Genomic DNA, 18,258 nt, shown 5'->3' on the forward strand with positions numbered 1-18,258 from the left:
GGACCAGGTTGGGATATCTGGCTTTGGGTCAAACTTTAGACAGATGCTTATTCCGTTTATTGTTCTATATATTTTCACACAATTGGTGCATAGTTTTCCATCATATGGAACTTGTACATATAAAAGTTTTCCACAAACTGTATAATTGTGCTTATATGGGGTGATAAATGTTTCATATTGATACTATCTGGCAATAAATAAATAAATAAATGGAAATGGAGTGTTGTATATAATATTTCCTGAAAGCCCACCTTTGTGCTTTGTGTTTTTTTTTTTTGTACAGATGCTTTTGTTTCTCACATGTTTCACATGTTCTCATTTTTTAAGCTCAAATGGGTTTATGCCACTGATCTACATATAATGATGGCTTCGCTTTCATGACATCATGAGCAATCCAGTTTATTATAGATCAGTGGTTTATGCAGAGGATTTCTTTTGAATGTGTAAGGTCTGTTTGAGCTCATAAATGTGAAAATAGGTGAAATGCTTCCTGAACACCACTGGTTTATTTAACAATGTCAGCTTCTCTCTCTACTCTCTCCCAAACCGAGAACAAAAAACAGTTCAGGAAGACAAACAATTCTATGGACAATTGAAGCTGTTTACCTCTGTGGAGATGGAAGGACGGTGGAGGAGGAGATGGGAAAAGAACATATCCGTCACAGGCCGAGTTATCAGCCAGACTCAAAGGATCGGAAAAGAGAGGCTTTCAGGATGTCCTTTAGTAAACAGTCAAGCTAATCAGAGCCACTATACATCAGTGAAAGCCGAAAGCCTAATTAATATCAACATAAATCAAACCTTAACATGTAATGGGAAGCTTATAATGCCGGATTCATCTTAAATGGTAAATATTTGTTAAAGCTCTGCTTAAATGATTTAACATGAAATGAAAGCATCTGCACACCCTGCAGATCAAGGAAACCTGAGCTTTTGTTCACTTCCCTGTAGGTATTTCATTCACATCACCAAAACATCCAAATATTCTTTTTCAATTACAAATGAACAATGATATGTATGTTTATGTGAAATGTCCAACTACTTGCAGAACACCTGTGGTGAATTATAAACCACACCTTTGGTTTCACTATCTTTGAGAGGGAAATGATGTGTATTGTGATGCTTCAACAAGCTAACAAACTAATTGACAACAACATTTTGTTTTTACATTATTTAAATCCTTTTTGGTTACAGAATTATGAAACATTTCAGACATGAAATGAGATCTTTATCTGCCAGGTGTAGGCTTACTCAAACACACACTTAATGAAATCGGTAACCTAAGCTTCCAGAACAGTAAGGTCAGTATAAGATCGATAATAAGATACATCATCAGGGTCAAATGATTTGGGTCTTTTAGGTGCAGATATCAGAAGGTTTTCTTATTTTCCAATCGCGCCACCTCTTGGCGATAATGACAGGACGCATGACTTTTGTTTTGAAAGGCGTGTGTGAACGCGGAAGTGTGCAGCAGTGGCAGAGGCAGCATGGCGTACTCGGCGAAAATAGGACCGTCTATTTTGAGCAGCGATCTGTCGCAGCTCGGGAGGGAATGTGAGCGAATGATGGAGTGCGGTGCTGATTATTTGCACCTTGACGTTATGGATGGGTGAGGAATAAAGTTTGGAATTCTTCATCTAATTTTCTCACCCATTGTTGACCTGCAGGCATTCATAGCGATCATATGGCCCAGAGAACCAATACCATTATTACTCAAGTCTTTTACCAAGAACATTTAGTTATCCCACATTTTGGCACAGGAATGATACAACATGAATTCACCCATGCTGTGTCACAATTTTGAGGAATGTTACAAGAAGTCATTCACAGCTTGGCACTGCTGTGAGACAATTATCTTACTTCCCTTTTTAAATTTTTACACCAAGTTAAGTGTTGACTGGATCAGTCAAGCAAGCATTCAGACTGTTCACCCAAATTATTGTATGAAATGTATATATGCTACAATGTAAAAGTTTTTCAGTTTAAAAAAAAAAAAGTTTTTGAAAGAAGTCTCTTAAGCTCACCAAGGCCGCATAAAAAAAATTCTGAACACAGTAACTTATGTGTGTGAAATATTATTACAATTTAAAATGTTGTGTAAGTTATCCATGTGATGCAAAGCTGCATTTTCAGCAGTCATTACTCCAGACTTCAGTGTCACATGTTTCTTTAGAATTCATTCTAATATGCTGATTTGGTGCTCTTTTTATTATTATGATCAATGTTGAAAACAGTTGTGCTGCTTAATATTTTTGTCAGGATTTTTTAGGGGGTGCCAGGGGTGATTATTTGATGAATAAAAAGTTCAAAAGAACAGCATTTATTTAAAATAAAAATCTTTTGTAAAATTATAAATGTTTTTACTGTGACTTTTAATCAATTTAATGCATCCTTGCTGAACAAAAGTACTACATTTTCACAAAAAAACTAAAATCTTACTGACCCCAAACTTCTGAACAGAGTATATAGTTTTGGTCCCAAACTACTTTGCCCCTTCTGTGACTACTAATTTAGGCTATACATTTTGCAACTCTCTTATCCATTCTGCATGGTGTCTATTTAATTTTGAGTTCAGGCCCTGTTTTGTACCATATTAATTTAAAGTGCCACATATACAGGAGGTGATAAAAGTTGATGAGTTGCGTGTCAGAAGACATCTAACTCTTCTTTCTTCAATCTCTTTCCTTCATCTTTAAATTTACTTAAGGCATTTTGTTCCGAACATCACATTTGGGCATCCTATGGTGGAATGTTTACGACACAGTATCGGACCTGATCCATTTTTTGGTGAGTTTAGTCATTGTAAAATTGCATCTACTCTAGTTTGTTTCATTTGAGGTGCAAATAATCTGGCCCTCTTCTTTGAGACAGTTTTGTTAGTAATCCACTAAAGTAGACACAGTGGGTTCTTTCATCTTTTCACTCTCTTTCTGTATTCCTAAATAAACATTGCGTCTAGGATAAACCAGATAAGTGAAACATTGCAGTGTTTGCTCTGTGTAGGTTTGAAGGCTTTGCTTACCCTTTGCCTTATTACAGACATGCATATGATGGTATCCAGGCCTGAGCAATGGGTGAAGCCCATGGCAGCAGCAGGAGCCAGTCAGTACACTTTCCATCTAGAAGCCACGACCAACCCTGGCAACCTCATCAAGGAAATCAGGGAGAGCGGCATGAAGGTCTGTGCAAAACAGCCAATTTTGTAAATATATATAATGATTAACACGCTTACCAATTTGCACTGTAAAGCACGTAAAATATAGAGAAAGCATATCATATAAAAAATTAATTAAATAATTTTATTCATTTAATTAATTTTTTGAGCATATTTTTGTTTATATTATTGGCAGATGTTTTGCGGCTTTGACTGCTATGACCTTATGGCGCCCTCTGCTGACTAACAAAGGATTTTTTTTCGTAACGCATGTTATAAGTTGCATAAATTAAACTGAGGCTAAGACTTGTGATAATTTAATTTGAGCAGAACAGAAGGAATTTTACTGGTTTAAAGGAGGTGTCAGCAAACTCTTATTAGCAACTCTTATTTTGATAAAAATCTTATATTTGTGAACTACCTTGAAATGCTTATAGTATAAATTGTAGCAACAGTTTTGCATGTTTTTCATGCAGGTTGGTCTTGCCATTAAACCTGGAACAACTGTTGAGGGATTGGCACCATGGGCTGGACAGATTGATATGGCTCTTGTCATGACTGTAGAGCCTGGCTTTGGTGGTCAGAAGTTTATGGAAGATATGATGCCAAAGGTACGCAAGTGTACAATCTATTAGTCTCATTTAGATTCCTCAGACAACACACTAAAGATGCAGGTGTGTCCACAGGTGAGCTGGCTCAGGAGTCAGTTCCCTTCTCTGGACATTGAAGTGGATGGAGGAGTCGGTCCAGACAGCATCCACAGATGTGCCGAGGTATAGCTGTCCTTTACTGCATACATATTCATTAGAGATTATTTGAAGAAGTGTTTTACTCATCTTTATTAATTTCTCTGACATTTCTAGGCTGGAGCCAACATGATCGTATCGGGCAGTGCTGTGGTGAGCAGTGATGACCCTCGTTCTGTAATCGCCCTCCTCAAAAACGTTGTTATTGAAGCGATCCAGAAACGTTCTTTGGACCGCTGAGCATTTTTGAGTTCTTACCTCAAGTCTGTTTTCGGCCACCACTGAAAGTCAGTTCTACAGATTCTAAGAGTCTGTTCTAATGTATACATTTGTTATGGAATGCTCAGTGGTGCTTATGAACGGGCATGACCCATTGCTGGATGCGCTGAAGGTGCGTTTGCACATCTCCAGACCACAAGAACTGCCTTTGCCAAGACTCTTTTTGGATTCATCTGGAGTTTTCAAATGCATATGGCCTTTTGAGAACTTCAAGCAGATTCTATCTACATCTGACCATTCCCCTCTTAATTAACCTCATTTGGTTTGATTAATCACATTTATTGTTTGTCATAGTACCAGTTACAGTGACAACAAATTGAGAAAGCTGCTGCTGATAACCAATTCCAACATTTCAGTGTTATCAGGTTTGTTGGTTAAAGAATGACATTGGAACTAAGCTGCATAAGCTCTACATACTGTACTTCTCATTTGCTGCAGATTATGATTTTTTTTTTCTCCAACATTCCACCAGCCTGTGTTTCTAAAACACTGAAATTATAAAAGTATAAATGAAGAGACCTGTGGTATTTGTCTGTTTTTTTTCCCTCTCTAATGAAATCCTACTGAGCGTAGCATTAACACAACAAGATGTTTCAGACGCTGAAGTCACCAAGTAAATCTACATCTGTTAACAGTTTATCATCTAAACAGATACAATGACACATTTTAAAGTATGAAATGAAATCTCTTTTCTAAATGCATGCAATCTCATTTTGAACGATTCATCTAAGCCATGTTTTTTTTCATTCAGATCTGCTTCCATCTAATCAACTACATTTTTTTTTTCTCACTAGTTTGTTTCACTCAGATGTATGTCTCAATATAGAAGAAAAGTGGTTTAACCCATTTATTAATGTGTGCAATTTTGAAATGAAATATACTGGAGTTAAAGAGGTATTGAAATAAGTTCTCACAGAACAGATGCAGATCAATTTATGTAAATTGTCAGTCCACAGCCAGGACCTCAGGATAGCAGAACCTGTGCCTTCCAAAATATGATCCTTCCCCTTTTTGTGCCATTCTTCGGCCAAATCTCCCAACAGGTCGTATTCCTCTGCCTTTATACCACACTGCATCAATGTTTGGATCTACAGAAAAATAATGGTATTATAAATATGAAGTATTATGCATCTGATATTTTGTATCATACATTTTGTTTTTCAGTAAAATTGTACCTCTTATCTCCATTGAGCGTAATGGTAGATCATCATGAGGTTTTGGCTGCGTAAAACATGCTAACAGCATAAGGATACAGAGCAAAGCACACAGATTTACAGCCATGGCTTTGTGTCTGTCACCTAACAAAGAGAAATGTCACCTGTAAGAAAGAATGAATGGCAAACGGAAGCATATTCATTAAAAAAATAAAAGCTTTCCACTTGACACTTTTGTTTCTATGTTCACATTTATACAAATCATAAAAATTATTTTACTGTTTTTTATTTTTATTTTTTGGTGGCAATTTAATGTTAATTTGAGGCTGCTAATTTCACAAGATTCTTAATTGGAAATAAATATTTGAGTAAAAGTCTTACACCATATTTTGTAAATTACAATATATTTAAACTTACAGGATGTTGCAAGCTGTTCACCTCTTGGTATCTTATTCTGTGATCCTCAGCTGTCAGTTAAAATGATCCTTGAGTGCAGAGGAAGCATAAATGTGTCTTCAAGGTAGCAGTTTTTCAGAGGATTTGTAGTCTTACAGTCTTGTCCTAGCTGTGAGTATAAGAAAACTTTGGAGCATCTTGAGTCGTTCTCAGAGGTTGAGGATATTCTCGTCTGGATCCACTGATAGACTGATCCACCAATTTATACCCCCTCTGGGGGAGGGTGAAGACTGCACAGCTTGCATGTACTCAAAAACATCCTTACACTAAATATGCAAATTATGTGATCATTTGGATATGGAGAACGGTATAACCCAGCATATGTTGCAATTGAGCTTTGACAATGTATCAATGCTGACTGATTCATTGATAGCCATGTTTTTTTTCATTCAGATCTGCTTCCATCTAATCAACTACATTTTTTTTTTCTCACTAGTTTGTTTCACTCAGATGTATGTCTCAATATAGAAGAAAAGTGGTTTAACCCATTTATTAATGTGTGCAATTTTGAAATGAAATATACTGGAGTTAAAGAGGTATTGAAATAAGTTCTCACAGAACAGATGCAGATCAATTTATGTAAATTGTCAGTCCACAGCCAGGACCTCAGGATAGCAGAACCTGTGCCTTCCAAAATATGATCCTTCCCCTTTTTGTGCCATTCTTCGGCCAAATCTCCCAACAGGTCGTATTCCTCTGCCTTTATACCACACTGCATCAATGTTTGGATCTACAGAAAAATAATGGTATTATAAATATGAAGTATTATGCATCTGATATTTTGTATCATACATTTTGTTTTTCAGTAAAATTGTACCTCTTATCTCCATTGAGCGTAATGGTAGATCATCATGAGGTTTTGGCTGCGTAAAACATGCTAACAGCATAAGGATACAGAGCAAAGCACACAGATTTACAGCCATGGCTTTGTGTCTGTCACCTAACAAAGAGAAATGTCACCTGTAAGAAAGAATGAATGGCAAACGGAAGCATATTCATTAAAAAAATAAAAGCTTTCCACTTGACACTTTTGTTTCTATGTTCACATTTATACAAATCATAAAAATTATTTTACTGTTTTTTATTTTTATTTTTTGGTGGCAATTTAATGTTAATTTGAGGCTGCTAATTTCACAAGATTCTTAATTGGAAATAAATATTTGAGTAAAAGTCTTACACCATATTTTGTAAATTACAATATATTTAAACTTACAGGATGTTGCAAGCTGTTCACCTCTTGGTATCTTATTCTGTGATCCTCAGCTGTCAGTTAAAATGATCCTTGAGTGCAGAGGAAGCATAAATGTGTCTTCAAGGTAGCAGTTTTTCAGAGGATTTGTAGTCTTACAGTCTTGTCCTAGCTGTGAGTATAAGAAAACTTTGGAGCATCTTGAGTCGTTCTCAGAGGTTGAGGATATTCTCGTCTGGATCCACTGATAGACTGATCCACCAATTTATACCCCCTCTGGGGGAGGGAGAAGACTGCACAGCTTGCATGTACTCAAAAACATCCTTACACTAAATATGCAAATTATGTGATCATTTGGATATGGAGAACGGTATAACCCAGCATATTGAGCTTTGACAATGTATCAATGCTGACTGATTCATTGATACATCACTGACATTGAAGACAAGGTGCTGAAAAGAAAATTGTGTAGTTTAAGATATTTATTTAGCAGAAAAAAACTTAATATATGAAAAATATATCAGATACAATATTTCATCAAATATATCAAAGAAACTACATAGGAATCTGAATTAAGATATTAAATATTGACTATATTTTCATATAAATAATGAGCTTTTATCAAAACAACAGTTAAGTGTAATGTAGACAAACAATTTCTATTGTGTGCATGATAGAAATGTTCTATTCTAAGAAACAGCAATGCTACAAGGCGAGACTCTCATTTTTCAGAAAAATCTGACACTCATCTAATGAAAGATTAAAGCAAATATCAATCATATATTATTAAACTAGGAGTCCCACAAACCCTTGCAGCTGAATTTATTAACATGAAATATGCTTATGTGAATCTGTCAATGTTCTGTGAGTTTGTATACCATCATGGCCTACTAAAAATAAGTGAAAGTGTGCTAGCTTGCTGAAGTTGCTTCACATGACCAGCTTTCGTAGAGATCTTGCTTCATTGCTGCCTCCTTCAGAGAAAGCAAAAAGAACATTATAAGTAGTAAACAGCTTTTGGTGACTTTCTGAAAAGGCAACCTGTTAAGCAATTCAATTCAATCCAATTCAATTCAAGGCCCTTTCATGACCAAAGGATGTGGGTAGTCGATTTGTTCCAGAAGCTGAGCAAGGGATCTGATTGCTATCAGATTAATGCATTAAAATCACTGTGAACTGTGAAATAAAACTAGGTTTAAATGTCTAATTGTGGTTTACAAATTTTGGGATGTGTATCTGGGAACAGTCTTTATTTGTTTTAGTTCTGAACAATGTCTATTATTTTATAATCTGATACCAGAAAAACTTCCGTTTGTGAAATGTTTTGCTTAAAATAAATGTTTTTGGTTTGATATTTTGTTATATAATTGCAAAGACATTTATACAAAATTGTGTGGCAAAACAGGAAAACAAACTTAGCTCATTGCTTTTATACAACACAAAGATGATTGAGTTAAATGTAAATGACAGATCACATGTTACTGAATATACAGTATACAGCTTTGCACTTACTAATTGGAAATTCATGCAACGTCCTTGATGGCTGAGGAGTCTGAATGAAAAAGGGAAGAACAGAAAACTGTATTTAGCCTCTTTCTGAACTTGCCACAAAATACTGTTTTAAACGCAACAGAATTTAGCTCAAAATGTGTCAAAAATAGAGTTTCAGTACAGCCAGGTTTTTTGGAAAACCAAACAGGAATATGTGACTCTGAGCAGCTGGGTTGCTACATACCCGTCTGCGGGACGTCTCCACTGTCATCCCTGCAGCACTCAAAGCAGCGATTCTTTTCTGAATGTCTGTAACCTTTACATGAAGAAAAGAGCAATGGTTAACAAACAGTTAAGGCAAGATATGGAGATTTGCGACTCTTTTGGAAGAAGGAATGTGGAGTAAATTTGAATGTTTAGACTGAGTGGCATACCCCACTTTGAGTGCTCTGGACGCTGGCCACTGCCATTGCAACTTTACCCTCCAGTTGCGACAGCTCACAGCTGGTTGTGTTGCTAAACTCAAAGGACCTTACCCTCTTCTGCTTTTTAAAGGATTTAGGTACGCTTGGCTTTCCTTTCTGAAGTATACAATTAGAAAGATCAGAAGAGTGTGTTCAAAGCAAACGACTGTTAAACTATTTGTAAGAAATATGAATAAATATTCACACTTTATGTTTAACAGTTCTTTAGTGCTAGATTCTGACTGTTTCCATACTCTTACCCACTCAACCTCAAGAGACCATTCGTGTCTGACATTCCCAGGTCCAGCTGAAGCTCCTCTCATAGCTGGAGCATGATAAACTGCCCCTTTCTTTGGAGAGTCCTCTGAAGGTCTCATCGCATCCTCCTCATCAGATGAGCCTTTGTCACTTATTTTTTCAGTAAGTTCTTCAAGCTTTTTCCTGAGCTCAAGCTCCTCTAAATCAGCTGGAGACAGATCCTCCTCTTTCTGCTCCACCTAAAGGGAGAGTAGAAGAACTACATGAGGATTTAAAGTAAGGAGGGTCTTCATGCGATATGTCCTATTGATAGAAGTGTTTCAGAGATGCTAATTTACGTTTTATGGACTTATCCAGAAATGTTGATGACATGTTTCTCCTTTTCAGGGTGAAATTACCATTCATATACCATTCAAAAGTTTGTGGTCACTAAGATGGTTTTTGTTGTTGTTGTTTTTGTTTTTGAAGAAATTAATACTTTAATTCAGCAAAGATGCATTAAATTGATCAAACAGTAAAGACTTTTAAATTCTTATATAAACATTCTCAAAGAAATGCTGTTCTTTTGACTTTTCTATTGAATCCTACAATTTTGCATATTTAATGAATCCTGCAAGAAATGAGGCAGCACAGCTTTTTTCAACATTGATAATAAAAAATATTTCTTGAGCACCAGATTGGTGTATTATAATGATTTCTGAAGGATCATGTGGCACTGAATAATATTTCACAACTGTACAGTTTTTACTGTATTTTTGGATCAAATAAATGCAATCTTGGTGAGCATAAGACATTTCTTTCAACAACAAAATACAGACCCCAAACCTTTGTACAGTCGCATATTTAAAGCATTTCATTTATAAACCTAAAATAATAAAATGCTGGTTGTCCAGATTTACTTCAAACTTACTTGTTCTGCTGATCCCCCAATTACCGGCAAGATGAGTTTCTGCTCCAAACGGCTCAGAAGAGTCTCGATTGCTGACATACGCTTGTTGAGCTCAATAATCTAGTGTCAGAGAGATACAAAATGTATTTGTTGCATGAACTTTTTCATGAAGTCATAATTTCCACAGGTTTTGTCATGACTTTTTGACTTTACCTGTGGAGGAACCTCATCTGGTGAGTGCTCCCTATGTGGGGCAGGACTATATATGAGGTGCATCTCAGATTCATCATCATCCTCTGAGTCTTCCAGGCTGTAAGAAGGCTCACGGTGGAAGTGATAGTTAGAGCTGCCAGCTGAAGAGATGCTCATCTTGGAGAGGGAACGAGATTTTGTCATCCTCTGTTCTAGATGTGGTGCACAGTCATCTACAGAGTGCAAACAAAACACTGACTGTTATTTTATGATGCAAATGCCGAAATGAAATAAAGAGGAATTTCTGAGTCTATCTAAATAGCCTGGTATGGATTTAGTCAAGTCAGGAATTCAGTTTGATTAGTGTAATTATTTTATAGTGTTTCTAACAGTGATTATTGTGTTTATAGTGTGTTAGGTTTATATTCCCAGCACAAGGTAGCCTAAATCTTGCTGACAGTAGGAAAAAAACATGGGATGGCCTGAAGGGGAAACCCATTCACCTCTACAGAGTCTTGGAAAAATATAAATCCTCAGAAATCTGTAAGGGAAATTGAAGCAGACAGCACATCTTACCAAAATGGGAGGGTCTGTCCAGACTTCTCTGGCTGATTTGCAACATGTCCTTCATCTCATCACCATTCTCCAGGATCTGCTTAAAGGTTGTGGACCAATCGTCTTCAGTTACTGAGTCCTTACTCTGAGTTACTTTCTCTTGGCTACCTGAATACTTTAAAAAAGAAGGAATAAATTAATAAACACATAATTAAATGTCACATATTGCATGGACTTTATACCTGAAATCATGTGCTTTAACAAAACTTTCAGAATATTTTAATTAAAACGAATTATTGTCTAGTATACCAATTCAGTAACAATCTGTACTGAAAACAAAAAGAAACAAACCCTGATATGACAGCACTGGCATGACAAATTTTGTGATTATTTGCTTCAGTGAGAAAACAATCAAGATTTCAACACACAGTCTTATCACTGTTAGCAGTCAGAAAATGCTCAGTGGGAGCACTTTGCATCATTTGTTTAGCACACTGCGTAGATAAATCCCTAATTTTTCACACCATTGCAAACCGTGTATTCTTTATTGCCGATCAAATGCATTTGTCCTGACAATTTAAAATTCAAAGCAGCTGGTAACTCCATTGAAGGAACTTTTTGGGGTAATGTTTCTTTGCACGCTTCAGTATTTCAGTGTTTGCCATATGAAATGTTTACAACATTTGCTGATTTCTCACATCAGATGTGTAAGAACATAAACATACGAACCAGAAGTATGGGAGGTCGAGAATAAGCAGAGTTCTCCACTCCTAGATTAAAATCAAGAGGATCAACAGGGAGTAGCCGTCTGCCTTTTCTCATCTTAAAGGAGAAAGAAAATGTTTATTTTTAATTCTCTAGAACCCAAATATCAAAAAGTAACCGTGTCATCCAATATCTGTCTATCTGTCTAATAACTTTAAATAAAGGTAGCTAACCTATAAAATATAATACTGACTTTCTCATAATAAAAAGTAAATGTAAAGTAAAATATAAATAAATAAATAAATAAATATATATATATATATATATAATTTTTTTTTTTTTTTTTTTTTTTTTACAGGAGGGAAATAAACACTTTGCCAAACCCTGTTTTAAAATTTAAAGCAAAGTGGGTAGTAAATGTGCTCATGCAGGTTCAATTCATTCCCCAGTCCTGTTCTCTATTCTCTTTCCTGTATACTCTGAGGCCTATAAAACTAAACAGGGATTGAGTCACAGACAGATTTAGACAAGGATTGAGCATAGCCTTCAAGCTGGTATTCTGCCTAAAATTATAGTCTGTTTTCATGTGGTTTCAAGTTTACTTTATTTATATAGCACATTTAAAACAGCCACTAGACTGACCAAAGTGCTTTACAGTAAGAAACAACATCATAAAATTAGGAATACAAAAACTGCAACCAGAAAGAAAAAACACAAATAGGAAATACAATAGGAAAAATATAATTCCTAATAGGCCAATGAAAACAAGTGAGTTTTTAAAAGAGACTTAAAAATAGTGGTTTTCAAAACCACCTCCAGGTGGCAATGTGAGGAATCAAAATCATATCATAAGAACAAGGGAGAATCCAGTCCTAACGGAACAAAATTGTATTTGTTAAAACTAAAATCAGATTTGAGCACCAGAGGGCGATCTCACACTACGGTTTAACTGAAAGAACTGCTAACAAACTGATGCACTGGTCCAGCCTCTAGTTTCCCCTTTACCCTAATAACACCAGTTTCTGACGTTTTAAGGGACATTACCAGGCTGAAGTGGCGTCTGTCGACCCGATCAGACTGCTCATCTTCCTGGCTATACAGAGAACCAGCTGTGTGGATGACAAGAGTTACAAACATGAATCTTTGATCTCAGACAAGAGACGCTATAATGATTACTGAGTCTGACTGGTCGATTCAAAATGATGTGTTTGTGATTTAGTGGAGGTTTTAAACGTGTTCTCTTGGACCTGTCATTAAAAATTAGACAATTTTCTCTCTCATAGCTCCAAATATAGAAGCTGCCAGATAGATAAGCAGGGTCCAAATCTGAAGTACTATTTAAATATGTTGTTTATCATTATCTAGCTATAGCTAACATAGATGAGATTTAGCTACAGTATTGATAATGACGAATTAAATCCTGAAAGCATTATTTAAAATGGGTCGTAAATTATAAATGAATAACTTATTTGTTTTGCCCCATGACACAATTTTCCAGCAAAAATGCAGTATAGTTATAGTAAAGCAGTGTTAGCTACTGTATAATCGTGAAGTTACATAGCTGTATTGTTTACAGCTATTATTTGAAATTAAAAACATTATAAATGAATTTTAATTGTATTGTATATTTCTATTTTAAAATGTAACATTTTTCTTTTTGGTAAAGAAAATGCCACATTTAATGAAAAATTATACTTTTTATAACTATAAAGCTATGTTTTAGGCAATACTTCTATGTTCAGTTCTTTTCATGGCTATGTTAGATGTTTTTCTTCCACAGACATTTTGTTCTTCGTGTTCCTTGCCTTATTAAATCAAAGAACATGTGAGAGCAGATGGCTGCTGTATTGTTTGGACAGATGAAAGACATTCACTGATTACTTTAGATTCTTGCATGACATCAGCGTTCAAAATGTCTATATCACAAAGGAACAGGACTTTTTTTTTTTTTTTTTTTACTTACTGTGAACTTCAGGCATGCTGTGCGTGTCATCATCTCGAGGCTCTATGTAATGGAAATGGGGGGTTAGGGAGGAACAGCGAGAGATGAAAAGTTAAACATAAGAAGACAGAGACAGAAAATAAGCTGTGATTGGTTGCAGGAGGCAACCACTGTTGAACAGTGGTTAAACAGTGGCTTCAACTAAAGCTAACACTGCCTCAAAAAAAAAAAAACACACACACAAAAAAACACACCAGATTTCAATGGAATTTCAATTCCAACAAACATGTTGGTGTTTGTTGGCATTTATTCATATTGTGATAAATATTATGCACATTATTAAAACATCTTTTTGCAGTTGTTCATCTCATTTGACCCAAACAACAATTTTCCTTCAATGACCTCTGTATTTAGGACAGACAGGGCTTGAAAATTGGATAAAAGAGACACACTCAGGTCCAGGCACAGAGAGAAATAAGACATGTGACTGTGTAAAGGAGTAAATCACATGGATGATTTGGCCCAGCCAGTTCTCTCTCTCCCTCACTCCCTCTGGTTCCCTCACTAAATCCTTCAAAGTTACGAGGGCCTCTCTCTTCTAAGCTCTGCCTTCAGTGTTCCTGCTGTAATTCATCTGTCAGACATTGCTTCAAAAAATTGTTTTATATTAACTGATGACACAGTAAGAATCAAATCTCATTTCTTAATAACTATCTGACTTTCTAAATGGATAAAATTCCTGATAGAAATGAACAAACAGAATGCAGTTTGCTAACTAGTCCAACTGAATGCTTTTTACAATCAGAGGATAGTTTTTAATTTTCCTAATTCTTTATGTATTGGTAATGCAAAACTGCCAGTTTTTTTATTTTTATTTTACTTAGTTTAACCTTAACCAATGTGTATTTATTACATTTTTGCACATTCTTGCTCCTTAGAGTTAAAATGTATGTCCAAATATAATGATCAAAATTGCCAATGGATCAATTTTTAGGGTAGGTTGGCAAGGATTCGAGTCTCAGTCCTAATTTTTTAAGGGGTATAGTGTGTATTATGCTCAAATTAAAAACATTACATCTGTGGACTACTTGAGATGAATGACTCTTGCTCAATTAAACAGGCTTTTGAAGTCTACCTCTGAGGTCAGTTTGAGAGCTGGCACGGTCACTGTTCAGCCTCTTGAAAAGTGAATTCATGACCTTTGCACTCCCAAAACGCTTGAAGCGTGAGCGTACATTCTCATGGAACCATTCTAGAGTGCCAATCTTAAGGATTCTACAGCAACAAAGACAAAAACAAGAAGAACAACATTATTATTCAGTCAATCCAGACCGATCTCATGAGAAAAGTAGGATTTTCCCCCTCCAAACTGTTTATTTGCAGGAAATGACCTTTGTTTAGGGTTGTGGTTTAGTTAAATGCACGCAGAACTGGTGAAAATGAATCATCAATGCAAAGCATTGGAATAATAGTCTCAAACTTGGGCCTTATTTATGAAACATGAGCCAAATTGTTTAGAAACCATTCTTACATACATTGTCCCATTGAATTGAATTTGACAGTTTACAACAAGTAGCCTTTTCTGTATTACTTACACAGAAATTTGTTCTGCTTGTGTTTTATTTAATTTCTCTGTATGTTGTTCCTTTGACACGTGTCATGTAGATATAAATCCCACTCAGTTGTCTGTCAGGTGCTCACCTGGCCATGTGGCATGGATCACAAACCCAACCGCGGTCCTTCTTGTTAAAATGGCTGCAGGATTTGCAGACAAATAGCTTGCAGTCTAGACACTGGCGCTTGCTGTTGACAAGGAGTTTGAAGGGCTGCAGACAGCGGATGCAGAGAGAATCGCTGAGTTTAGGCTGATATTCCAGCAGCTCTCTTTTGGTGTCCTCTTTCATTATTTTGGTCTTGAGTTCCCTGCATGAATAATAATAAATAATAAAAAAGTTGTGCATGCGGATTATTTTTATTTGTAATGTGTAAAAGAAGACCTGTGGGCATGAAACATGAAATATATTTACATTTATTTATATATATTTCAAACATGAAATATCGTTTGACATTGAAAACACTAGGATATGGATGACTGGCTTTATCGAGGTGGAGAGTGCCACCGTCAGCGCTGGACAGGAGAATTTTTCACATTGTGGAAAGCTGACTGTGAAAAATTGTTTGTTTTATGAAAAATGATTGGAACGAAATAATAACATTTATTAAATAATGGTTTCACTCTGAAACGGGTTTTTGGTTTTGTTTATTGTTAAAAATTTAAGGTCATAGCCCTCTAGTGGTCAATGCAAATAAGAATATATTAGTGGCACTGTTTGCGTCATATGACACAGGTGCACGCTACCTGAGGACTCCAAAACGGGACGGGTTGGGATTTAGGAAATGGGATTTACCGGGAACGATCGATTGACTGATCTATTGATCATCTGTACATTCGCTCAATCTGTGAATCCATTGTGGAAAGCTGACTGTGAAAAATTGTTTGTTTTATGAAAAATTATTGGAACGAAATAATAACATTTATTAAATAATGGTTTCACTCTGAAACAGGTTTTTGGTTTTGTTTATTGTTAAAAGTTTAAGGTCATAGCCCTCTAGTGGTCAATGCAAATAAGAATTTATTAGTGGCACTGTTTGCGTCATATGACACAGGTGCACGCTACCTGAGGACTCCAAAACGGGACGGGTTGGGATTTAGGAAATGGGATTTACCGGGAACGATCGATTGACTGATCTATCGATCATCTGTACATTCGCTCAATCTGTGAATTGGCGGGCTAAGTCAGTCAGGAGCAGAGAAAAACAACTACATAGTAGGCTAAGTAACTAAAATCCTTGTTATAATCTTGGCGCATTGGAATAATGCATGTTTTTCAGTGACCAGGAGATATTAAGTTCCCATAATGACCAAAAAGGGCCATAACGACTTTCTATTAATTTAACTTATTTTATTTTTAAATGTTCAGTACAGTTGTCTAAACTATTCAATAAATGCCACACATGTTTAACAATTACAAATAAATAAATAAATAGGCTACATTTAATTTAATAGACATTATAACACAGTATAAGAAAAAGACAAAACAAACAACAATCAAATCCATACTATGGGATGCAAATGTTAAAATCTACTTTTGACATTTTAATTAATATACAATGATAAATGACAATTACATTTAATGTATTATTTTTGTTTGATATTTACAGCTGTTTGGGGTATTATATTATAAATCTTTTTTTTTTTTGTTACTTTCTGTTGAAATCTTTTCTGTACTTTTGGATGAAAGGTAGCCTATGCTATAGTCTTACTACAAAGTTAGAACATCACATAATGAAAGTTTGCACGTAATTTGAAAGTTAGTGAAAGATATAAATTTTTTGAACAACTAATTTACAAGTATTGATCCAGTCTGATGGCTGAAATCTGATCAGATTTCTTTTCAAACAACTGGGCCCAGATTGCTTTGGATCATCAGCTGAGTCAGCATAACAGAGCGAGGAAATTACTCCATATTCTGTTCAATGGTCTTCCTTCTTTTCTCAAAATCCTCCATTCTTAATGTGCCAATTTCTCAAGCTTTGTGGCCCAAGTGATGGCCTTCTAGCACAATGACCCCTCTGTGTCACAGCTGTGTAGCAAATTTTTCACATTGTGGAAAGCTGACTGTGAAAAATTGTTTGTTTTATGAAAAATGATTGGAACGAAATAATAACATTTATTAAATAATGGTTTCACTCTGAAACGGGTTTTTGGTTTTGTTTATTGTTAAAAATTTAAGGTCATAGCCCTCTAGTGGTCAATGCAAATAAGAATATATTAGTGGCACTGTTTGCGTCATATGACACAGGTGCACGCTACCTGAGGACTCCAAAACGGGACGGGTTGGGATTTAGGAAATGGGATTTACCGGGAACGATCGATTGACTGATCTATCGATCATCTGTACATTCGCTCAATCTGTGAATTGGCGGGCTAAGTCAGTCAGGAGCAGAGAAAAACAACTACATAGTAGGCTAAGTAACTAAAATCCTTGTTATAATCTTGGCGCATTGGAATAATGCATGTTTTTCAGTGACCAGGAGATATTAAGTTCCCATAATGACCAAAAAGGGCCATAACGACTTTCTATTAATTTAACTTATTTTATTTTTAAATGTTCAGTACAGTTGTCTAAACTATTCAATAAATGCCACACATGTTTAACAATTACAAATAAATAAATAAATAGGCTACATTTAATTTAATAGACATTATAACACAGTATAAGAAAAAGACAAAACAAACAGGCAACAATCAAATCCATACTATGGGATGCAAATGTTAAAATCTACTTTTGACATTTTAATTAATATACAATGATAAATGACAATTACATTTAATGTATTATTTTTGTTTGATATTTACAGCTGTTTGGGGTATTATATTATAATTTTTTTTTTTTTTGTTGTTACTTTCTGTTGAAATCTTTTCTGTACTTTTGGATGAAAGGTAGCCTATGCTATAGTCTTACTACAAAGTTAGAACATCACATAATGAAAGTCTGCACGTAATTTGAAAGTTAGTGAAAGATATACATTTTTTGAACAACTAATTTACAAGTATTGATCCAGTCTGATGGCTGAAATCTGATCAGATTTCTTTTCAAACAACTGGGCCCAGATTGCTTTGGATCATCAGCTGAGTCAGCATAACAGAGCGAGGAAATTACTCCATATTCTGTTCCATGGTCTTCCTTCTTTTCTCAAAATCCTCCATTCTTAATGTGCCA

At 35.5% G+C, this 18,258-nt stretch overlaps 2 protein-coding genes across 2 annotated transcripts; one reads left to right on the forward strand and one right to left on the reverse strand.

The window, feature by feature from the left end:
* The first annotated feature begins 1,431 nt into the window (after positions 1 to 1,431).
* On the forward strand, positions 1,432 to 4,853 carry rpe (ribulose-5-phosphate-3-epimerase). Its single transcript, XM_016258088.1, has 6 exons — positions 1,432 to 1,609; positions 2,708 to 2,787; positions 3,040 to 3,179; positions 3,631 to 3,765; positions 3,841 to 3,927; positions 4,018 to 4,853. Exons 1-6 carry the CDS (start codon positions 1,488 to 1,490, stop codon positions 4,138 to 4,140), a joined length of 687 nt encoding a protein of 228 aa, XP_016113574.1. The 5' UTR covers positions 1,432 to 1,487; the 3' UTR covers positions 4,141 to 4,853.
* A 2,761-nt stretch (positions 4,854 to 7,614) lies between these two features.
* Positions 7,615 to 15,392, reverse strand: LOC107571729 (melanophilin-like). Its single transcript, XM_016258087.1, has 13 exons — positions 15,176 to 15,392; positions 14,610 to 14,749; positions 13,496 to 13,537; positions 12,577 to 12,641; positions 11,557 to 11,649; positions 10,849 to 11,002; positions 10,294 to 10,505; positions 10,102 to 10,200; positions 9,194 to 9,430; positions 8,904 to 9,050; positions 8,714 to 8,785; positions 8,491 to 8,530; positions 7,615 to 7,952 (listed from the first exon to the last, which is right to left on the reverse strand). Exons 1-13 carry the CDS (start codon positions 15,376 to 15,378, stop codon positions 7,909 to 7,911), a joined length of 1,548 nt encoding a protein of 515 aa, XP_016113573.1. The 5' UTR covers positions 15,379 to 15,392; the 3' UTR covers positions 7,615 to 7,908.
* Positions 15,393 to 18,258: the final 2,866 nt, after the last annotated feature.

This window comes from Sinocyclocheilus grahami, unplaced genomic scaffold (assembly GCF_001515645.1).
Source record: "Sinocyclocheilus grahami isolate Dianchi unplaced genomic scaffold, SAMN03320097.WGS_v1.1 scaffold1641.1, whole genome shotgun sequence".
Taxonomy (NCBI): Eukaryota; Metazoa; Chordata; class Actinopteri; order Cypriniformes; family Cyprinidae; genus Sinocyclocheilus; species Sinocyclocheilus grahami.